The sequence below is a fragment of the Temnothorax nylanderi genome, unplaced genomic scaffold, assembly GCF_030848795.1.
Source record: "Temnothorax nylanderi isolate EJ_2023f unplaced genomic scaffold, tnyl_v1.0 TNYL_tig0010_pilon, whole genome shotgun sequence".
In the NCBI taxonomy this organism is placed as follows: domain Eukaryota; kingdom Metazoa; phylum Arthropoda; class Insecta; order Hymenoptera; family Formicidae; genus Temnothorax; species Temnothorax nylanderi.
The window spans coordinates 532558-558570 of NW_027249072.1; the positions used below are offsets into that span (position 1 = coordinate 532558).

General features: G+C 37.6%; 1 protein-coding gene across 7 annotated transcripts in view; it reads right to left on the reverse strand.

The window, feature by feature from the left end:
- Positions 1-26013, reverse strand: part of Cmpy (crimpy) — a 251726-nt gene that overhangs the window by 218470 nt on the left and 7243 nt on the right. For all 7 annotated transcript variants that reach the window (XM_071726644.1, XM_071726643.1, XM_071726642.1 and 4 more), the window contains one exon: positions 24699-24841. In XM_071726644.1, coding sequence (XP_071582745.1) covers positions 24699-24841 — 143 coding nt within the window. The remainder of the gene's footprint in view (positions 1-24698; positions 24842-26013) is intronic.

The following is a 26013-nucleotide window of genomic DNA, read 5'->3' on the forward strand; positions in this document are numbered from 1 at the left end:
AATAGCAACGCGGAAAAATTCCAGAATCACGCATCCGTGGCGAATTCGCCAGCGGAGCAAATCGAGCATCGATAACGGCGCAATTACAAAACCGTCAACATCGCTGGGCACCGCTTACTGCATACACCGCTCCGCGCTCGTCGTAGCCGAGTGAGGGGTGAGTACTACGATACCGTCGATACCCGAGGGTATAATGCGGTCGCCTAATGAGACGTGGTGTGTACCCGGACGACAAATTCCAATTCAATTGCATTCACCGTACTAGTTGCTGACTGAGAAGCACGGGAGAGAGAGCGTTTTAAAGTCGTCGCCGGTATTTGAAAGAGAAAAAACAACAATTAGCTCTTGCGCCATTTGCACGAAATAACCCCGTATGAGGCACGAGGAAAAGATGGAAAATGGGGCAGAAACAGAATCGGAACGATCAACTAACTGGACAATAAATCGAGGCCGAAGGAGCCGGTTGTTTGACACGAAGGGCGGTTACAGCCTGCCGTGATATCCTGGGCTGTGGCCACGCTGACCCTCTTCGCCCCTTTCCTGCCTTCTCGATCGCACCGCGTTTCAATCGATAAGTTTAATAATCCACAGATGGGCTACGCGGAGAAAATCGAATTTGCTGATCGGTTTGCCCATCAGCCCTCCGGGCCTCCTAAATGCGAATTCATTTCGAGCTAATGGCTGGGAATGCGCTTCCGTCTAATTGCCCATGAACCGGTCAGATATGCGCTACGATATCCAAATGCAACCGAATTGCGGCGGTTTTCGATTAAGAAAATCGAAGATACTGTGCAGAGCGTTCCAAGAATGGGTCGCAAAAGCAACCGCGGAATTACATTTCTTCAAGATAATTTCTTGGTATCGCCAATACGTGCTCGTAGCCATTAGCAAATTTACTTTAGCCATCTCCGAATTTAAAGCTGCACTTTAAAGCTTACGAATTTAATTGTCTCGACGTATGTCGTGTAATTTGAGATTATTGCTTCGTTTTTCGCTTATTATTTTATTGATTTTATACACCTTATTGTGTTAACTAATTAATGTATCGATATCGATACGGTATGACGTCTCCCCGTGAAGAGTGCAATTTATTGACGAAAAACGTCGAAGCTGCCACTTTCGATGCAAATTTATTTCGAGTTAATGGACCATGCACACGATGACCAATTGACCGTGACTGTTCAGGATGCACATTTCCGCTTTTACGTACGTTACGCCGTTGATCTTTCCGGAGTAGCAACACTAGCGACACGAAACTCGAGAAGTCAGACTGCACTTACAGTTGTGGACCGTGCAATCGGCTTACTTGGAGGTGCATTTGGTCTCTTGTACCAGCGCCAGCGTGGGTAATCCGTTAAATCGTCAGTAGCCACTTTCCTAATGTGTCGACACTTGCTTACGCCTCTCTCACCAAGCTTTCCTTAAAACGGTGAGATTTCGCACTTATAAAAAAATATTACATAAAATAGCGAAACACTTGCGCGCGTTGGTACACGCGTATAAATCTAAAAAAAAATTAATAAATACTGATGTTAACTTTGTACTGTTCTTATTCTGAATAAATAAAAAGTCATAAGCGTGAAAGAAGAACGCTTAAAAATAATTTGATAACTTTTGAAAGTTTTTTGTATTAAAGAGATTATTTTAACCTGAATAATATTTTGTATAATTTATTTTGTATAAATAAGATAAGAATATGATGTATATGAAAATAATAATTATTATCATCGCAAAGAGCGCTAGCAAAATATTACCAAAGTAGATATTCAGACTTATTTTATAACAATCCCAATAGCTTAAGCTATAAAATAATTAGCACATTGATGAGTAAATATGCTGTGATTTTAATTAAATTAATATATATTTATTGAATCTAATGTGGATGTGATTTAATTAAATGTAATTTTGGGGAGAGATATAAAGATATTATCATAAATAAATGCACACTTCATTCAAATTTATTCTACCATTCCTACCCATTACCTTTTCGGTAATGGTAACATATAATTGCTTTAACCACTTTAACCAATATCAAGTCATAATCCCATTGCTAAAATATCGCTACAACAACATGCCTACAATAATAAAATGTTTTACACACTCGTTACTATAGCACGTGAGTTTATACGGTCATATAATGAACCATGCGAAGCACGACGACGTTTTATGTAGCACGCAGAGAAATGCAGATTTCCGGTAACCAAAGTAAACGAAGTTGTGAAAAATAACGGCGTTCCACCCAGCCCAGGTAAGTAACTCTCGGCAAAGAGAGAGAGAGAGAGAAACGATGAGCAACTTAATCAACCGGCGCGAGTGTATTAAGGGAGTCGGTAAAGAATCATGCGCCGTTGGAGAAATGCGAAACTAAGAGTAGAAGAAGTATACTGCTAGATTTTTTGCAAACCCAATCTGCATACGTAACGTGTGGAAGGACAACGCATCAGAGTGGACCCTTTCGCACGATGACGATTTATTTTTCTGCACGAGCACACATATTCATTTACACGTATGATCTAATCACTTGCATAAACAATGAAGTTTTACGCCACAGTAATTTTATATAGAGATAGAAAATATCAACGTTGATTTGTCAAATATATACTTGCAAGTAAAACAGATATTTGCGTTTAGCTACGTTTACAATTAGATCCAATCGTGAAAACAACCGGATCCATTGATAGAGCTTCTTTGATTAATTTCTTGCACGTATATACATGATAAGGTTGCGACAATTTTTTTTAACAATCATATTAAATCAGATTGTAAACCCAGTTGCAATACATTCACTGATAAAAATATTTTTTTATTATTTTTCTCCTTTTTTGAAGGTATAGTTCCATGTACGTTTTATGTCGCCGAAACCTTCAAATAAAAATAAGATTTATATTAGGTCAAATGGGAATACTCCTAAAATGTAAGCATTCGGTTTCGATATTTTCTCGTTGCAATATGAAACATAAAGTCAGTAGGTCATACGAACACCTTCGCAAAAAAAAAAGCAGAAACGTAACATGGATCTCGAGATTTCTTGATCTCGTGACATCCTCGGTGTTTGAGGCTACTTCTCCATATCTATCTTGTTAAATTAGATTGTGAGGATCCCCGAATACTACGAAACAGTTCTGTGACTTCGGGAATAATCCAATAAACTCTTTAATAATGAAAACATTTTAGAGAATAACATTCCGCGAATCGTTTAAACTCGATTATTATTAAAAAGATATAATAACTCCTCAATATAGTTTTACTATTCTTTTTTGGAAGGAAATTTATATTTTAATTGGAGATGAAAAAGCAACGTGAACATAAATTTATTCCAAGCTTATTCGGTCACCGTTGGAGAATGTTGCGTTTTTAATAATACGCTTCTGTGTAAATAAAGAAAATAAATCTCTCAATAATGCTGCGCCCGTGTATTTCAGTTTAAAAAACAAAATCTGTTTTTCCAAGCTCGCGAGTGAACGTGATTAAAAAAAAAAGAGAGACAAGTTCGTGCGGATGGCAGTTGTTTCTGTAGTATGCGTAATGTATGATACTCGAGAAAATTATGGTACGTTTAATGAATACGACACGACCTCGTTGTGCCGTCGATGAAAACGGCATATCTCTCGTATACCTTTGACTGTGCGTGCTTGCGCTCTCGAGTACCCGCGAGTACCCGTGAATACTCGCGAGTACACGCGCGCGGTTTCATTTTCTCTCAAACGCAAATGATAGGCATCATTGCTCCGCGTGTTGCGTCGAGTGATCAATATTTGCAGAATTATTTGCTCGATAGAATAGACAGATAATACTTATACATAAGCGTACTTTCAGCGTATCGAATTGGTTTATAAAAGCAAACAACTCGATAGCGAATGGAAGTGCAGCTTTTGTAAAGTGAATCAATCCGCCGCGCTGAGCCTGTACTGGGTTAAGTGCTAATGTAGTATTAAAAATGTTGCTGAACGTGTAGAAAAGGTCGATATATTGGATATATGTATATATCGCAATCGTAATACAGTAAAAGAATTATACCGTATAGTAAAGGAAATTTTCGAGAATTATGTGTCCGTGTATTTTTTTAATGTATAAAATAACTTTCGCGTCGTGCAATCGATTGTGCGATCCGCAAGCAGTTCTGTGTAACTCTATAAAGCGATACACAGTTGTTACTGCCAGAAAAACGAATTACATTCACGAAAGTAAACAAACACCAGAATTTTATATTTCAGTATGCTCGTATTTGCATTCGTGATTGTCTTCTTCCACATAATTCCGCAGGTATCCCTGTCAATAGAATTTCGTGCGAACTTTCAGTACACAGAACGGTTATGCTTTTTCCTCTGTATTCTATCACATATACACACAGTTTGCAAATGCATTTTGTAGATTTTCGTCCCAACATAATACCGTGCGGCCATAAGGCATTTTTTTTCCACGCGAAATCTTTTTCAATTTTTTACACCAACGTTATAAAAACATATAAAAAGAGTTGAATAATTCACGATATTTTGATAGAGATTAAAAATTAACAAGACACTAACACGAGAATCATATTTCACTTTTTTCGTACGTGGATTTCGAGGTACGAATTATTAATCTAACAGTGACTAATAATATGAGAGATAACAAACAGTATTATCGATTATTTTATGGAATTATTTAATGCGGTTATTTTAGCGGTTATAAAAACAGAGCTAGAGAGTGTTTTCGCGATATCCTCTTTATGTGAAAAATTTTTAATAACCATTAAACTTGTTATTCGAGAATGTGAAGCATTCCAACAAATTAGTGCTCGTTCGGATATCAACCTACTGCTTGATTTTCACGGATGCGGGCGTCGAGATCCTCTCGGGGAAACTGCTGCGTTGCGTCCTAATTAACTGGCTGGAATCGAGGTTCATCCGCTAGCGTGGTTATGCGAGATTCGACCATCGCGAAATCGTCATTAAACAGTAACTATCCGCGCTAATCCCTGTCATTATGGCCATCCATCAATTTTCCGAGATTATCAGATTTCAGCGATTTCTATCGGATTTCACGGGACTTTCATTATCATATAGTCAAGCAACGCGCAACATATAGCAAAAAGTGCTGCAAGACACTCGGATCATGTTCAGTTACAATTAGCAATCCGTAATAAACCACTCGTATGGGTTACATTTGTCCACCTATTACAAGCGTTTCAATCAGTAATTATTACAATAATTGCTGTTAAATTAAAAACAATGATATTTAATATGCTAGTATAAAACGATAAATTATGTAACGAGCGTTTGTAATCGGAACTAATGTAGCGTGAGATATCTGATATAATTATTTTGTAAAATGGGTCACATGCAATTTGTTATAAAGTTATATGCTCGACGGCCAGCGATACCACCACTTTATTTCTTGAATTACACGCCTCCCATTTTTAATGGATCCTCGAATAATGAAGTCCAGCGTTTTTCAAACTGCCTCACATTGTTTTATATTTATCTTTTTTTTTTATAAAAAATTACTTTATCATAGCACGCCACTAATTCTGACACAGTATACCTGACACAACAAATTTTTTCACGGCTTATTTTGCTGGAGAATACAACTTGCATTTATTTTTAATCACGCTCCATATTTCACCCTCTAGCACTTTAACGACATACAGTATATACACATACGATATCGTCTACGTCAAATCGCGTATAATTCAGAAAATAGGAAAGATCATTCATTATAATTTCCAAATATCGTTCTTAGTGAGCAAACGGCGATGCGTTGCGAAGATTTTCCGCGATTTTTTTTTCCAACCGTACCGACTATGGATCCTGTACGCTTTTTACGACGCAACAAAAATTTCAGTTCGTCCCGTTTTGCCGCTGGCCTATCAGCGTCCTATCAGATTTAAAATCCCGGCAATCCATCCGGATGCACATGCAGGCTATTTCTCTTTCCCTGCCCCTCCCGCACGCGCATACACGTCGTTGCCGTATCGTCCCGTATGTGTCACGTTGCATCCCGTGTCTCTTGCCAGCTCACGAACCAAGTAACCGTCACACGAGCGTGCGCGCACACGGGCGCGTAAAAACGTAATACAGGTCAAAGCATAATACGGCAGAGTTTGGTGGAGCTCCAGCGATTCGCGCAAAATAAAACAGTCAATCGATTTGCGCACGCATATACATAGATACACATATATCAGTAAGTTAGTATTACAAACACGCTGGGTTAACAACACGGCGAATTCTAGACTTAAAGAATCTCGTAGCTTGAAGGAGGAAGAAACATTTATAAACACCTTTTTCTGATAAGACAGCCAAATAAGATTAACGATCGATTTTTGCAACGGATTGTATCGCTGAAAAATACGTTATATCACTAGCATCTCGTGAGACTAAAAGAATAACAGTTGTCGATCTATTTAGTTTGATGAAGAAATCGTAAGTTAAATAATACTTATGTTATTCTAGAGAATGGTGATTAAATTATTTCAAGTACTGAACGAATATCGATACTTTCGCGAAGCGCACTTTAAAGCTTTTCCCACCGACGAACCGCATAATATTATTTCTCCCATTAATCGTAAACTTTAGAAACTAAAAGCGATTAAATGCGCGAGCGCCGTTTTCTCCGCGATGTGGAAAAGCAATCTGTAAAAAGGTCAAGCGTTTCATTAAAAATATGCAGGAGCAATTGTCGAGCCGAGAACACGTTCCAGCGAGAATAATAAAATATTTTAATTAAACGTTCTCTGATATAACAACGTGACTGTATCTCACGTGCTTCAACGTACCGTACGAAGAAGTCTTTCTAAGAGATAAGAGCGGCGTAATAATTCTTTTAACAACTTGGGCATACAAATGGTCGCGTTCAATCGTCGTCGAACGGGAAGAGCTTAATCTCCAAGGCAGGAAAATCTCTTTCGCTCTGCCGCTAAGGGATATATATTTTATACATCGCGTACGTACGCTGCCTGCCTGCAGGATGTAAAGCGAATCCTTGGCTTAAGTAGCAAGTGCCGCGATACGTGCGAGGCCGCGACGCATTTATAGACTTTCCAACCGTCCGCCCCGTTGCATCGCCCTACAGAATACGACGTAATGTACCGGCGGTATAGTGGTCCGGTATTTCGCGGTTGTGTGCAACGGCAAAATAAACCACTGGAGCTTCTACCACCGTTTTCTCGCATCGCTTTTATCTCGCGCTACGTACGTCAAGAACGTGACTATTTAGCTTAACGCGCCACGCGCCACGCGCCACGAGACGTGTGCACGTTGCTCGTTATTGAGGGCGTAGAATTTTTATCGATGAAAAAGTTATGCTTAAATGTAATTACAATGATAATCGGAGCTACATCTACTCTATGACGAACAATATAAAATTGAAGAAAGATGTTTCACTTTTTTTTACTTTGTTTTTTGCGTACGTTTGAATAATTTTTAGCTAAATCAATTATACCAAAATATTGCGAAAGCCAGATATACACCACAGAACATTATAATCGCTATTCTTAGCACATTTATTATTGCAATAATATAGTAATAAATTAAAAATACAATACGTCTTCGACGATACAATAAGTTGGCGACGAACCGTAGTTTTTCGCGACATTACATCGTCTATTTCACGATACATCAACTCGCTACGCGGATATATTTTCTCGTACGCGCCTTGCCGGAAAGTTGTTGCGCGCTTTCGAATTTACGTGCTCTCCCGTCGGGCCAATTTTTCAATCCGCGCGCTTTATCGCGTGTTCACGGCCGCAATCCAGCCCATCTCCGCCAGCTTCTTTACCCCCGACATACAATCGTCGTAAGAAACGTTTCCTTACGATGCCGCGACGTATGCGACGGCGATTATTTACCGCATTATTTGCTGGACTCGCGCGGGCCCGTTTACGGATCTCCAGAACGAATTGCGACGTACAACGATAATGAGCTTCGCTGGCTACGTACAGCTACGTATATTTTCTGCCGATGTGGTCTTGTAACACGAAATAAGGGTGCTTTACACTTCTTCCTCCGCGCTCTCTACCTCCTCTCGAAATACTGTTCGATCTACCTATTCGGTTTATCGACGGTGATGTAGCTAGCCTCTACAGTTCCATGTATTGAGCGAACGAGAAACCGTACGGTGATCTATGGGATTTGCATACCCGTGTGCGCGTGTGTGTACGTACATTCATGCGCACGGCTACGAGCTGTTTATAGTAGCATTGCGAGCGAACACTCCCGCGCAGCTCCCTGCTCTGCTCCTATCCAACTCACCTAGCCAGCGAGCAGTTCTCGAGATTTGTTGCTTGACATTGAGAAAGTGGCGTTCGCGGCTGGGGTAACAGTGTATATAACCCCCTGCCAATGCAACGGGTCGACAGCTCTCGCAACAACAATCGCCCACCGGGAAATATGCGGTCCGTAGTACGTGTAACCTATGCGAGTAACGCGAGACCTCCACCTTCGCCGAGAGTCGATCGTGCCCAAGTCACGTATTCGCGTTAATCCCCACTACGATGGGCTGAAGCTGGGATTTAAGATCCCGTCGGACCTTGTGCTGTACTCGAGCTTGAAAAATGGGTATGGTCTTATGCAAACATCTCGAAATGATCTTACTAGGAAAAAGAGTCTTCTTCCTGGATTGTCTCGTCGACGTGTACAGAGACAGAGTCTATCTTACCTCGACCGAAAGTTCGATAAAGTTGCGAAAGAGAAAATAACAGATACTCAACAACGAGAAAGCATCGCCCACCGGCACGTGACGGTCGTTTCCACGTTTTACACGTGCCGCATGTGCCATGCCTTTCTCGCGCGCGGCCACGTATACCATGTCCGGCGAAGGACGCGTGTAGCTTTTTATACGCGAGATTAATACCCTACGACGGGCGTTGTATCTTTACATAAGGCCAACCTCTGTACAAGGGGGGTCAACGTCACTCGGCGGAACCTGTTGTTTATACTAGCCACTTATTACGTGTCCCTCGACATGCGAAACACATTCGCTGTTTCGAAACCGGCTCTCGTCACCGGTTTATTTGATTTTCGAAATGAGCTTTCCCGCTCACGGAAGTAACTGGACGCCCGGATAACCTTCGCGGATTTTACTGCTCCGCTCGAAGGAAATCGAATATCCGGCATACTCGCGTACAAAATGTGAGCTGAAAGTGCGTCAACGTCAGTTTACGACTGCTTCCACGTCGCCAATTAAGCCGAGTGTTCGTATTGTGCGTTCAGCGATTGAAACGGCCTTATATATATCGTCTTATGTATCGCGAGCACGCTCGAAATTGGCCCCGCTTAATGTTATCGCGCGTTGCGCGCTCGACGGCACAAATAAAACTTCACCGCTGGTTTATGTCGCGGCAATACGCGCGAAACCGTAGTTAGCGGTTTCCCTTCGTGTTATTTCACCCTTTACGGCTCCTTCCTGTTTCTCTTTTCATTTCCTCTTTAGAGAGCGCAGGATACAACTTTGAATTTCCTCAATCGCGGTGAATGTGGACAAATGTACGAAAATGATTTTATGTTTGATTCTAAGGTTGCACTGAGAGAAATTAGTGACAACAAACATTTTGATTTGCTGCGGGTATCAACCTTTTGTTGCAATAGCAAAAAGTTCGCTACCCGCAGCAAATCAAAATGTTTGTTGTCACTATAATGACAAATATTTGCTAATACAGCAAATCCTTTTTCTCAGTGTGATTCAAACGTAATAAAGAATTTGTTTTATGCGTAATCCGAGCATATATAAAATTAAATTTTTTACACGAAATGTTGAGCAAAATAGTAGTTACAAGTTAATAAAAAGACATATATTGGTTTTTATATACAATTATTTGAAGATGAACATAAACAAAATATTTTTAACTATTTCTCTTTCTTTTTATACTTTTATAGCATTGTAAAATGTCTCGTAAAATAAAAATTGCATTTCTTATGAAAATCTGATGTTACAATCCAATTACTAAATTGAAGCTAATACGAAATTATACAAAATTATAACAAGCGAAAATGTCTAATTCTCGTCGTATATATGGCAGAGTATATTTTTAAAACAGCTCGTCACTATTTGCCAATCAATTAGCATGTATCTAGTTAATTAATTAATACATTTCCCCATGGACCGTAACAATCCTCGCCAATTGTGGAAACGACGATAAACTCCGAGGGATATCGAGATACACACCGAACCGATTTACCACAAGCCATCGCTTTATTTATGAATATTTCAGCAAAGCGCACCGTCCGACACCGCAAATGTAGATATGTGATGTACCAATTGAATATTGCACTAACGCAAAACCAATAAGCACACAAGATCTACAGCAACAACTATTACACTATTCACCGAAACCAAGAAGGTAACAATAGGCATTTCGCAGATGTCACCGCTAATGATCTGGACGCGTGATTTAATGCTTACTTAATGCTTAATGTCTCTAAGTCTGAATAATTTGAATTTTGATTTCATATTTATTGATAAAATATATCAAGTTTCAATGAAAAATATCAGTGTAAACTACACTAAACTGTCCCCTTTCAAATGATTAATTTTAAAAAAGCTGTGTTTTTGTTTTGTTTTTCTTTTCTTTTTCTTTTGTTTTTTTTCTTTCTTTAGAAGGGTACCTCTCTACAGCGCTGAATAAAACATATTCAAGAGCGTTTGCACCCTTGTACCATAACGTACACACATGCATCGCTTTCTTTCTTTTTCTTTCTCTCTCGATGCCAATGGCGGTATATGCCGAGATTTTTTTTCTCGTGAATCTATGTACTTCAAGATGGGGAATAGCGAGATTACGATAGGGCAATGCGCGTAAAAGCGGCCGAGCGCGGCTTTTCTGCCGCACATGACAATTACTGCTGGATGTATAAAAAAAAAGGAAAAGGGGAGAAAGAGTCTCTTGCTATAAAAGCACGGAGGCACAATGGTTCGGAGAGAGGGAGAGAATAACTAGACGTTTGTGCTTTACGAGTCTCGCGCGAGTGTACGCGGATGCATTCGTGAGTGCTGGCACGTTTATTACACGGCAGAGCCTCGACGATTTCTTTAACTCAAAGTTGGTATTTACCCGTTATGAGTCCCCTCGGTTTTTAGGTCAACACCTTTGTCGATATAACAACCCTGCACAGCGATGCCGCATGTCGCGGCTACTCGCGAGAACACGACGTCTTTGTGAGTTTGATGCTCCTCGGTGCTTCGATCGGTGGTCTGTTAATATAGCGACGCAAACAGAAGAATTACCATTATGTTTTAACGCGCGAATTCTCCTCATGACGATCAGTTCCGCGATTCGTGACATTTCTGGTAAGATAACGCGTTGATTATGCCTCTTTGATGAACATTCCGCGTTTCAGCGAAATATCCAAGTAAATATCACGACAATCGTTACATCAATAATCTCTGTGCAATATTGCATATAAAAATGATAAAGTTTTCTTATTATTTATAGTTTATATAGTGCCGTTAATATAGTGAAATCGCAATAGAACTTTATGACTCGGATATTTTGTTTGTCTTTCGTCTTATCACCAGACAAACGTACAGTTTCAGTACCCTCTTACATGACATTAGACGATTAAATTCGTTCTCAGAAGTTCCATATTACCTAGTGTCGTGACGTCACACCATTAGCTCCCTCGCCTACAATCAGTTCCACGCGAGATACAATTTAATGGGAAAAGTTGCGGATTTCCGCCCCACTCTAATCGTCGTTGTCTGACCTGCTCTCCTCATACCGCGGACGGATAGTCTCGCGTGACGCGATTCTTTCGCTGGGTAAAATCAAGTTTACTTCTGGCAATCCTGTTTAATGTCTGTCACAAAAAAGAAAGCACTGAAGCAAAATTCATGTTTCTTATAATTCGCCGCGCGAAAACTCGCCCGTCGTCACGGATGAGGAATTGAGTGTCATCTCGCTCTCGACTTTTCGTGATCTGTTTTTACAGACCTTCTCTCGTGTGAAAATATCTCGTGAAAGGTTTGGTTGAAAATCGTCTTCATGACAATCTCATGCTAATACGATTTTTATTAAGACAACCTTAAACCTTGCCCTCCTCGTCTCTCATCTCCGGTTAAATTAGCAATTTTAAGCCGTTTATATGTCGCGAGATCACGCGCGATGAATATGATCCTCGTTTCCGCAAGCGTCGTTATAAACAAAAAATATGCAATAAATATTTTTTTTCCACTTCAAAAATATTCTTGTCTCAAAGTATCGCTCACTGTATACGTGTAACGGTTTACTTGTGTACGTTGCAGTGATAATTTACGTCTTCATAGCGTGGGAATGGCTCCAATTATCTATCTCGCAAACCGTTCGCAAAAAATAACGTATAATAGACGCATAGATGAAAATTATTACAAACTCCACCGAGTTAGGAGTATCAGCATAGAGCTGAGAGTATCTGAAAGCAAAAAAATGCACAAGCACTAACTTTTTTCATATCATCCAGATAAAACTGCGCGTAAAGAGGGAAAATACGACCGCCCATAGCACCGTCGAGCTTTTACACACATTTCCCGTATCCTAGCGATTTGCATTAGGACCGTTTAACGCCTAAGTAAAAGTTGGTACATTTTCCTGCCCGGGGTAATCCACTTCACTGAATCTGCATGCAGCAGAAAATTCACAACCGGTGAACTGGAAAATATTACGGCACAGCCGTGTAAATATTACAATGCACTGTGATTCCTGCATAATACGCGCTATTAATGTATTACGCGGCCGATATTTACTGTGCAAGAGTGTGTTTTTGAGAACCGATGATACTTATAAATCGCTCGCATTGGCTACTGGTTATCGATATCACTTCGTCCCTTGGTAAACGATGCGTACATATACACCGTGCATGAGAGATACGTGTGGCTGGCCGAGATAGCGCTGCCACGTCGATATTTCACGGTTAAAACTCTACCCGGACATGCATAATTTTATTTTTAATCCGTGACCGTAAAAGAGTCGCGAACTACCAGTTATGTCATATATATATATATATATATATATATATATATATAGGCAAGCATGAAACATACGTCCTCTATTTCCAAAGGCTCAAATTTGATTTCTGATCTTGACGGTTGGATCGTAAAAATCATAAAAAATGCATTGAATGACAAATATAAATGTGCTGAGAGAATTCTTGTCTTAAAGTATTGTCATTCAAATTCAAAGATTGGTTGATTGTAACTTTTTTGCAGAAAGCAACTCTGTATGCATTCATGATGTAAAAAATTCAGAATGCGTTTTATGAATGACTTTCGACCTATATTAATACTTTATTTTGATCACCGAAATGAAAATATCTCTTGAAAAGTTTTTTCTAAGTATCAATGAAAGGCGAAGGACAGGAAACAGAATTTTCGATATTCAGCCAATAAATTTTGCTATATAAAAATGAAACACACACATACATAATATAACATATATTGGAAAAAACTTTTCCATTTGACCTTTCTTTTAATAAAGAACGGACAAACGACCATATTACTCACTTCAACTTTATTATATGTATAATACAGCAATATGTGTTAGCGAGATTTAATAACTTTTGAAAGTGGGTAGCGACAGTTTAAAAGAGCAGATCGGGATGACTCGATTTTTCTTCCACGCTTCCTTTGTACTTTTGGAACATGAAAATATTACTTAGATCATGAATATCGGTAAGCCTCGTAGTAATGGAAATTGTAAATGAAAGTTCTTTTGTACCTACTTATATAAGTGTAAAAAAAGGTAGCGAAAGAGAATAAATCTTACTCGTTCTAATCGTCGCACTTTAACGTAACGAATAGAACTTAAGCGTACGCTTTTCGAGCAAGTTATATAATATTAAATATTTGAAGTGGAGTCTTATAATATCGATTTTCTCAATTTCTCGTAAAAATACTATTCGCTGGAAATTGCAATTCTTTTTTAATCATAGCGTTTTTTATTCTAATAATAAAATGTAGTTTAATGTAATATAATGTAATGTAGTAATAAAATGTTTCAAAACAGATCAAAAGTATTCTATTAATCAACTTTAAAAATATAAAACAAACATACCTATATTTTAAATAAAAAAAACAAAAAGGCAAAAATATTTTACAGAAATTATTTATGTTTTAACACATAATAATTTATTTAAATTAATAGTTAATAGTTTAATAATGTCTACTATAGTATTAAGAAATTAAGAACAGATTCAAAAAATAGGCTCTTTATTACTTAAAGTGTTATGTGTTTTGTTTGTAGAAGATGTAAAAATTTTTTCTAACGCTTTCACAAGTAAAAAGGAATTCATCTAGACACAAATTTGCCTGTGCAATAAAGAACATCATCGAGCCGATCATCGTATTTGTCACGACTACCGTGCGAAAAGATGTGAAACAGATCGCGACATTTACCGGAATGTTGACTCCCGTGAATTTACATGCCTAGTGCACCAAGCGAAAACCAATAATGACCGTGGTTAGCGACTTCAAGATAGGGTTTCCCACCACCGCCAGCCACTATTCAGCCCCAAGAAGGCAATAATGTCATTATGAGGAGGCGGGTAAGGAAATGGTCCGTAAATGTTCAGATACCTCCGCCGTTTAGGCTATCACCCTTTCCTCCCTCTTCCTCTCTCTTTTCCTTCGTGTCTCCCTTTCTCCTATTTTCCGACGATAGTATCATGGAAGCTGTTTTGTCTCGTTTCAATGGATTCCCTTGCGCAATTTTGTAGGATAATGATTGCTTCCCCTCGAATCCTCAGCAGTTGCCGGCCAAACGGACTCATAGGCTTTCTGTCATGATGTTCAGGAAATTGTACAGGAGATAACGTTTTGCCTCTTATAGAGAGGGACATTTTCTAAAAAGATGTTACCCCCGAAAATGTAGTCTATTCCCTTGACTTTTAAAACTCCAACGTCGAGCTAAACTCGATACAAAGTTGCTCTATTTCCTCTCTCTCTCTCTCTATATATATATATTTTTTTTTTTTAATTAAACTATCTTTTATTATATCAATACTTTGTTTGCATAAATTTCTCCGAAAATTACTGATGGAATTTATTGAAAATTTCCACGCATTCAAACCGCGACCAGAGTGAAATTCAATTAGCGCTAAAGACTAACGAATTTCTTACATTTTGAAGGAAACATAAAGATTGCTTAATACATTCAATGTAAAATCGCAATGAAAGAAGGGAGATAATTGTGAAAGAAAATTTGAACTTTATCCAAGCAAATACTTCAAGCGATATGCCAAGTTTGCATGGACTTAAAAATAGATTCAAAACCGAAATAACATTAATACACTATCCAAAGGCAAATGATGATTTTTGACGAATTTTTAAAGAGACTCAGCAGAAACACAATTAAAAGTAATACAGAAGAATGGTACTCTTCTATCCTCTATGCCAGTCTATGTAATATAATAAAATTTGCAAATATGTCTGAACGAAATTATTTTGCAAAGTCCCTTCATAATTGCGGGCTTGAAGCTTAAGTATCATCGTTTTGCGTATAAATTCACTATCAGTTTTACCCGACATGTCGCAAGCAAGGAAGCTCTTTCGAGGATATCCTTTTTATGGTGGAGCTTCCTACATTTGACGCGACGAAACGTCACAAGTGTCCACCGTACATTGTGTTACGGCAAATCGCCATTTGCATAAAACGTCATATCACGCGCACATATTTCTTTAGTAAATTCCGTCTTCCTGTCCACGTTCAAAAATTTACACGTGAGGTAACGCGCTGGCGATCTATTTACATATAAACACGGCGTGTTACGCATAAATGTTTTATCAGTCGGCTCACCGGTATCCTAAAATTTTCGCAAGAACGCCGCTATCCGACCGAGGCTATCAACAGGCGTTATAAATATAACGGTGATAAATACCAATGATGGAAATAGCTGATAGCGCAACGATAAATGCCCCTCGAAATTGCCTTTCTTTTTTTTTTTTTTTTTTTCTCGTGAGCCCGTGGTCGGCGTTTAAATTAACGCGTGAAATTTTCGTGCGCGGCAAATATTATTTCATCGCCAAGCGCAATTAAAATAAATTACGCTTTAATTGAGACGCATGTTATATAAATCGACGTAATAAACGTTGATTCATATCAGAAACGGACGCTGACGTGTCGTACGTGCAGCGAACTAATATTGAGCAATCTATAAGCATAAGTGGATATCTCTGTGCGCCTTGCACGTAGAGATAAAGATAAATCAGACAGAAACAGAATGCACGCGCGATTCCGAAAGGGAATATGAGGAACGGGAAAACATAAATAATAATTAAATATTGAACTGATTTAATTTTCATAAGTCAATTCAATTGATCATTCAATTTGTTATAACGTTGAAACATCGAGATGTGATTAAAGATTATTTGTCTTCCTCAATCAATTTAATTGTGTTTAATTTAACTAACAGGTTCCTCATATTTCTTTTGTATAATATTTTAATAATCAATTAAATTCCATAAGTCAACAATAACATTATTGACTAATAAAGCAATATTCTACAACGCCAATCACATTTATAACGAAAATTATAAAATCACGTTGAATGGATATTAATCGAGCAGGTATTGTCAGCGTCAATTCGTAAATTTTGGCATTCACGTGACGTTTCATTAATCGTTCTTGCGGAAAATATTCCATAATAATCTTGTTTATGCGGAATGTCAAACGATGCGCTAGGCATATTTACAATTGTGTAATGAATGTATCCGACACACGTATGCAAGTCAAATAACCTACTTCTGCCCTATGATAATTACTGGAATACATATTAAATGATACGCGGGCATTGCATTTAATTTCTTCGTATGCGTTCCATACGCACACACACAAAGCATTCAACATGTTACGGTAATTTATTAACTGCCGACAGAGTCGAATTTTCAGCAAAGCACTTTATGCCAAATGAAAATGAATGAATTATATTCACAAACAGTTCGCGGAAAATAGAATTTGCATTCTCTCTGTCTCTTTCTTTTCTTCTTCTCTCTCTCTCTCTCTCTCTCTCTCTGTCTCGACAAACGTACCACGTTTTAAGATCTATTGAAAGCATTAACGAAATTATGTATGCAAAATCCTGTCAAACTCAAACATCACCGTAGACGCGTTATCGACAGAATTGTCACCGCATTCGCGATGCACCCTTTGTTTCAACGGTAGGACGAAATTTCTTAAGCAACATCTAAAATTCCTATGTACGCGACAGCTACGCGACGCGAAAGCAAAAGGATAGTTCAGTTGTCGAGTTAAAATGCGCCGGGATATTCGTGTTCGATGTGTCTGACGTATGAAACGACGCGGAAACTTTCGATACATGCGGGAATATTTTTATACGCCGCTGCGGGTACCGCTGCTGCTGCTGCTACTGCTGCTGCCACGGCAGGGATGCAAAGCAAATACGAAGGGGGCTAAACTAATTTGTACCCTACCAACTCCCCACGTTCGAGCAACGATATTCCATGAATACTGAGCATCCTGGCTTCTAACATCGAGCAACGACCGTGCATATGCATCGGCTTAGGTCGAGCCAGCAAATGTATGAGAGAGTGTGTACACGCCTGTGTCCGTGTATGCGTAAATAGTTCCTTTCTTAAATATGCCAAATCGCCCCCAAGATAACACGCTTAAATGACTACAAATGGAAATTGATTAAAAATTCTCTGACCATCAACTTTTCCTGAGCTAGCAAGTTTGCAATCAGTGGAACGAGCTTACGCGATATCAAGATTACGCTTTCGCCGCATAAAAGAAATTACTTTCTTCTTTTTATTTTCCTTTCACTGGGCTTTTGCTTTCAAAATTCAAATTTTAATAGTGTAATTAGATTTATATTGCAAATCTTGCACGAGAGATGATGTTTAATGTTGTGTATAAAGAAAAGTTTTTCTTTCGATAAATACTATCATTACGATGTTGATAATGCGGTAACAGTCTCACGTACCTTAAGCCACGCATAACAAGAAAAATATTACAAATGTTGTATAAGTTATATATGTTTAAAAAAAAAAGAAAGTTTATTTCAAATATAAAAGAAAATATTTTCTTCGTCCATAAAGCTGTGAATGACCGCACTTTGCGATCTATAAAAATATGTCCCATAAACTTGATTTTGTCATATATAACATCACTCGTACAAATATTAAAGGCAATAAATTTCAACAATTTATCAAAAAATGTAAATGTTTCATAAAACATTACGTGTAAAATAGACAATTGATGATTCTGTTACACCCTATATATGCAGATGCGATTACGTCTGTAAGCGGACGGATGACCGATCTATATTCAGAATGACGTCAATGTATCTCCATCGAAATCACGTAATCGACCTTTATGCCCACAATGCTTTATCACACGTTATGTCGAATCGGAGAAGTCACTTCGCGATTTGCCATGGAGCTATAACGTTCAGATGATATACAGTACGTATCGCCGAGTCCATTTCTGCATAAAGGTTCTAAGGAAAAGCGTATCACAAAGCGAATCGATTATTCTCTCTCTCTCTCTCTCTGTCTCTTTCCCTCCCTCCCTTCCTCTTTCTTTCTAGGGAGTGTATTTTTCGTGCCTGCGTGTATAGGGGTTACTCGCCTAAATGCGCACGTCGTCGATGCACGAAGAAATCGATCACCAGCGTTACAACAACCGGTGGCACCCGTCACTGTAAAATCATGTTAGCCCGGCGACAGTTTGGTGACCCGTCTGATTGACGTTCGTTTTTGAAATCTCGTGGCCCGGTTGATTCGCCGATTGCACGTATATACATATATACAGCACATGCGGGCGGAACGCCGCGCCGGCGATAACGCTTCTTTTTTTCTTCCTTTTTTCCCGGTTGACTCGCGTGTAACGAGTCACGCGGCTGAATCAACTGCGATTCTTTGCTCGTATTTCAATACATAACTACGCAAGGCATAGCACATAACAAAGTTATTTCACCCTGCATTCCGTTCGTTGTTGCGATACGCGCACTATTTTTTTCTTTTTTTTTGCTCGGAGATTGCTTCGATCTAGTGAAGCATTTCGTTATTCATTCGGTTACAATAACCATGTTTTAATTCAATTAATAATTTCAGCTCCAGATCAATAAAAATCCCGAAAAAAAATAAGAATCAGAATCAACAAACCCAAAAGACTAAAGAAAAGTTAAGGACATTTTATAAAAAAGTAACCTAACAATTTATATTTTTACATTATTATGAACGTTATAAACGTCATCTTAGTTATTAATATAAATTACATTACTTACATTGTGTAAATAAATATAGACGATATAAAGCGTTTTTGTCTTAATGATGTAAACAATAAGAAACTTGTATATATTTTCAAAATTTAATTTAAAATTTAAAAATTATCTGTATATTATGTGTATTACTATTCTACTGCTTTAAAATGTTCTGGCTTATGTAATATTAATAAAAGTTTGGATTATAAACACGCGCACTGAAGAAAATCAGGCAATTATTTTAAAAATAAAAACCTGTTTTTACGTAAATAACTCAACGATAGGATTACAAACTCTCGTCGCTTAGAAAGCCCGCCGGCCAATGAATAACTGATAAAGTAAATAACACGATGTCATATAAATGCAGATTTCATAGATGAATATCCGCATAACAGATTGTAAATGAAAATAGTTCCTAGGTCATCGTTTTCACCTGCCATTTATTTTGCAAAATCTAAAGCAATTTCCAGGTAGTGTCGGCTGTTACTACGGTGACTTAAGCCGATTTCGCTGCATGCGAAACTCACTGGCAGGCCCAAGTCGGCTAATCCATTCCCGCGGCGCGAAATCACGAGAAGCGAGAGCGAAATCGGAAGCAATTTCATTTTCCAAAGACACGTACACGAGTTCGTCCTTAAAGCGGACGGTCGCTGCAGCTCGCGTTCGCGACGTGCACAAAATTTGAGTGCAAAAGCGTGTCCTGTTCGTGAGAGGCACCAAATAAGAACAGAGACTTCGCTAGAATCCATGATTCTCTTTTCCGGTTGAAAAACTTGAATCTCTCACTGCGCGATCTCAATGATTAACGTGAAAACGATAGACAAGCTTAAAATGGAATCCAAATAAAAACAATAAGGTCCGGTCAGGTCTTTATCAAGTTAATAATTATTTAGATTTTCTTCAGAATTTGTTATCTTTTCCGTCATTCGGTAAAGCAAAGCAGAACTAATAATAGAAGTAAGGTGTTGAAATATAACATAAATTGGAAAACTTTCCACGAAGAAACAAGAGAGAAAAGAAGAAGCGACCGAGTATCTCGTATAAGGCACACGGAAGAGATCGAATCGGGTTAACTCAATTACCGTCTGCTTTAAGATAATAATGAGAAGATAATTCACAAGAGCAGTATTATTATTGAAGCGTTCCAAAATGCCGGTGTCAAAGTTCACCGGAAGTGTCGAGTTGAAGACAGTTTCGAGTTTGAGTTCCGCGACTAGCGCGACCCTTTACACTGCCTTTCTGCACATGAAACAGAGATAGTTTCTCTGCTTTGAGAACAAGAGAACAGCAACTAATTTTACAATACTGATTCTGTGTGAACAGCCATCAGGTATTACAGAGACATCATCCGCGGTATTACGCATCAACCATATAATGGAAGTGAATGTCAGAACTTATGCCTTATATTATTTCCGAAATTCGCTTAACGAAGCAGTAGCAAATAAATTTAAATATTGATATAAATAAATATATCGTGTCCATTATTTTCAGAATAAATGTATCTTATAATGGATAAAATGCATTTTGTCTCTATATATTCAAAATAATTATGATAATATCACCAAGGTTTTATAAGCTCGACAGAATCATGACGCGAAGCTTCTCTCAAAATGTATCCGACACAAAATTATTAAAATTGAAATGACGTTTCGATACCTTTTACGTGGCAGCCGTCCAAATAACAATGCTACGTCAAAGCGGAGGCATTAAACAAATATAATTAATTTGTTGCGACATATATTGTAGCACTCGATGCAAATACTGAACGTGAAGTATAATAAATGTCAGGTATATATCACTCTCGAAACAAGTGCATCCATTTTCGTGTGTCTGGTCCGTCATTGAAGTGTAAACGCCGCAAAACAAATTATTTCGCGTCCGTCTCCACGGATAGCAGAACAAAAGCTTCATCATTTGACGGAAAAACGCGTTTAAAACGCAAACGCGGCGTAACAATTTTGGGAATCTAGACGAGCCGTGAACATTTCCAAGTCAAATCCCCCGTTAAACAGTCATTCCTGTTTCCACGTTGGCTAAATCTAGGTACGTTGCCGTATTCCGGATTCCGGCTGGATGCGTGTCGCGTGCGCGAATCGAGTCGGACACGCGCAACGCGGTATCGCAAAGCGCATTACGCAAAAGTGATATGCCGCCCGCTCGTTGTTAATGCAGGTCAAATATTGACGATTTCGTATTTCCGTCGCCCGCCGGTTTAAAGGATCGCCGATGTGATTCTGATGGAACGAAAATTCGTATGATTGTTGCGAGCAACCGAATTGGCACGTCGGCGTCGCCATCGGGCAACGGCATATTCGACGCGATCGCTCGCGCTGCCGAGCCTGTTAATAAAATCCGAAATTCATGTAAACATATCAGTATCCTCTTTTGAGTCGCCTCTCGTTTCTAATTATCACAATTGTCGCAGAATGGCATGGATAGAAATGTGTTGCACGAATGTCATGATACGCAATATAGAATTATAACAATTTAGACGCGTTTAGACATTTTTAAAACATACACACGTGCGTGCATATGCACTCACGTACAAACAAAATTGATATTAATTTATTCAGAAACAGGCTATAATTGTGTAAATTTGCGATATCAATTTCAATTTATAACTTTATAATTAATGTTATTGTTATAATAATGTTATTATATTTTGTTAAACTTGTTATTATTATTATTGCTACATATATTATAATTATGTACTGGCATAGAGATTGACATTGTCGCGATTTGTTTATTCTAATTTATATACACAATTATTTAATCAAATAATTGTAAAATTCGAGTGAGAACACTTACAATTAGTATTTCAATTCCTACAATAATTAAGCTCTTCTACAAGGACAAAGTTATTACAGAAGAGAAGTTCAGCCTTTGAGAGTATAGAACATTTTTCATAGAAGTATTTCGCAGCCCTTAATTACTTCCTTTTCCAGTCTCTAAAATCGTCGTTTGACTTGGAAGTTTGGAAAATCCGAGTTATAACAAGTTCAAAAATCGCTCAATTAGATTCGCGAGCGGGATCGTTCACTTCTAGATTCACCAACACGATTCTATGTTCAAAGCGTTAAGAACTTTCAAAGAGGCCAAAGGACATCGAGCCGATGGAAAAGATGAGGAAAAAGAGGAAATACGCGGACTGACGGTGAAACTGAATGCCTGAAAAATGCGCAGCTGTGATTCGATTATTCAATGAATTGGAAAATGAAAGCATGCAAGCATCCTTTTTCAGAGTAATTATCGATAACACGCAAATCAGATCAAGGAATCGTTAAACATTGTTCTGCTTACGCTCACATTTAATATGAGAACCAGGAGTTCTATATAAAAAATTTTAAAAATTGTAGCAAGAGCAATTTTTTAAGAAGTATGCAGAAAATTTCAAGATTATCATTTATCTATCTTTCAGAACACGTATAAATAAATAATTGTGCAAAGTTTTACAAACAAAAATTACTATAGTTTTTACTTTTAAATTTTTTCACTCTTTCCACTATAATAATTAGTAACAATGCATAAATCGAACTACATGATTCCATCAGTTTTGAAATTGTATGAAAGAAATATGATGATGTGTACATATTATAATGATTTCAATTTGATATTACTACGATGAGATTTGCATTAAGATTATTCGCGTGGTTTTGATTTTTTCTGTTCGACGTAAACGCAGAAAGGAAAATTATTGTAGAACTTTTCATTATTTGCAGGTAACAATAAAGATCATAAAGAGAAAAAATTTAACAAAGAATTACAACCAAATTTAATTTAATCGCAAACTTCAAGATATTGTAATCTAACTGTTAAAAATAATACATATTTTTATTATAATTTTATAGTAGTTTTAAGTTAATATCTCCAGAAAAATTGAAATTATCTTATATGACTCACACGCGTGTCGCACAAATTCAAATATGCTTGTATCAACAATAAACTAGTATTTTTGGATATTTTGGCTCATAGATACGATAGGCCCTATAGGGGAATGGAGTCAATACTTGACACATGCAAGGTGCAGTAGAAAATTTCTAAGTGAAAAGTAATGTATTCACGCAAACATGACTTTGCCTAAACTAACTTTTCCATTTGGAGAACCCTATCCAAGTTTCAGAAACTGCAACGACACGATCTTTTTCTCCGTGACCTCGACCGCTGTAACATTTTTTTCGTTCGAGCAAACGGTAGAAGTTGCTCGAATAAAAACGACATCATCGATTTAAAGTGCTTTAGTATGTCCAGGTTTAAAAATAGAAATATCTACCATGTTGTCTAATACACCATACGGAATATTACTCACATACAACTGCTATTTAATATAAATTATAAGCATGGTTTATATAAACATCCCGCGGAATATTAACAGCACGAAATTTCAAAGTTTAGAACTCGCTTTGGATTGATATTACTAGCATCAGCTGCGGAAACTATAACGATTACATTAAACAAGTATTGTGCATTTTCTAATTGTTTAGAAAATTGATAATAACTATTGATTTAATCATTATGTCGCTCCATATAGCTAACGGCCTCGATTGTTTTATATTATCTGACCTTGTCGCGTATTGGAAAAGATAAAATGGATATGCGCGTACGCGCTCCAAGTAAAAATAACTATCATATATTATGAAGGAAGAAAACTCCAAGACAATATATCACGGATTTCAATATATAAATATATATTACTAAATATAAAACAAGGTATCCACTAATATCGTTTCCACTATAGTATATCATAGTACTATTATTATACGGCTTAAAATTGTGAAATAGTAACTGTAAAATCATCGTTCGTCACCCATGATTAGTAGTTTATCTCGTATCGAGCTATCCAATTTATCTTCATGAATACCGCATAGCATCACGATAGAGTATAAACCGAAAGGATGATGAAACATACGCGATATAATCGTATCAACGCATACGTACTCAGAAACCTTTTACACAGAGATTTATTGTCGATTTTGCGCTTATTAAATGCGGACGACATTACATTCTACTCGCGACAAAACAATCATAATATTATTTCTGTACATTTATCGCGAACATACACGCTGAAAAATATACACACGAGTAATCCTCGTTGTCCTGGGGGTTATAATAAAACTAGCACATGTATTATATCACTAGAAAAATAAATATTTTAAATCGTACGGGCATTGATATTTAAAACTTGCTTGAAATTTAACAAAAAACTTTGAAAATAAAAATGAAAATAAAAATTGCAAACGTCAGCTTTTTGTTTTAGTGTAACTAATAATTTAAAAGTAAAAAATCTCGAATAAAAATTTATTTCTGGCGATTGATATTATATTTCGCTGCCAGTTTATCCAATTGCAACTAATAAGGGACGATATCACATCGAGGATGTTTTTATTAGCATTTCTATTGGCATTGTAATTGTATCGTGAAGAATTTGAGATGCACTCGTTCCGAAATAAATAATGATATTTGATATTTATGTTAGAAATCTCTCTATTGTCCAAAAATCTTTATATAAATAAAAGTTCTCTCGTGAATACTCACTTGTGCAAACGCCCTCGTCCATTTCTCGGGTGCGAGTTAGCAGATTCATGATTACGCATTGCAGACCGACGGCGCAGGTTCCCGAAAAACCGAAGAGGCCGCCGCAAGGCTCGCCTTCCACACGCGCACATACTTTGCAACACCTGCAAACACATAAAACTCGGTCAATCATTTTATATATGTATACAGGGGGGGGGGGATTATAGCTGTCGGAACACGCTCGATACACAAATCAAGTCAGTTTACGCGCGACAGGCAACTTCAAGCTTATAAAATAACTCGAGCGGAAAGTTATAATTAGACCACCTACGTGTCACATGCATTTTTGCGTGGTAATAAAATTATTCCTATACCCGATGTTTCATACGTTCATCTTTAGTGTTCGAGATATTAGAATGAGAGAATAATGTAAAAAGAAGATATTTAATTAATTTTTGCCGCTATATATACAAATTTTGTATACGTGAACAGAAACGAGAAAAGTTAGTTTCTACGTGATACAAACGAATGGTATTATTAGCTCTCGTTGCTATTGTTGTTCGCTGGTAACGTGTATCGGAAATATATTCAGCTCTCGGAATGCTTGACCTCAGAATCACTGAGGATCAGTTTATTTCTCTTTTTTTTTATCGACGAAAAACGAATAATGGAAAATTGTTGCCAACATATAAAAGGATAAACGAAACGAATAAGCGGCAGTTACATGCGCATCGCAGCTAACCATCGACCAGTTTACTTCGATTCGAATGTACGGCCATTTGTTTTCTTGTAAGAAATCCTGCGGGCGACAAAGGGACTTGACAAACGTTTTAAAGATATAAAGCGCTCTTTATAACAGCTTTATATCTTTCTTAAACTCGCAAAACAAAAGGATACAGTTGTCTGTGCCTCTTTTTAAAAGCGGCTTAGGATAATGACGTGAGCCATTAGTTTCGAAATGGTATAAGCTTATTATTATATTTGTTAGGAAATAAAAGTTTCGAGTAACAGCTTAGCGAAAAATGTCTGAAACATAGGTGAATGTATGAAAACGAACTAGATCTTGAATAAATTTTTTATAACAATCTCAACATTTTACATTAAAAAAATAGCGAACTTGGCTCGTAATATACCGCCAGATTTGTGTTATATTTGGCGTTTTAACATTTCAAATGCGTTTTAAATTTCATAAGAATATACGTATACATATGAAAACGTGTAGAAAAATATATCTATAACTATCAATATTTGTAACAATTGACAATTGTTATACAATACTTGTAATTATCGATGAGTCGTTTAGCTTTTTAAGGAATCGTATTGCTACAAGATTGTG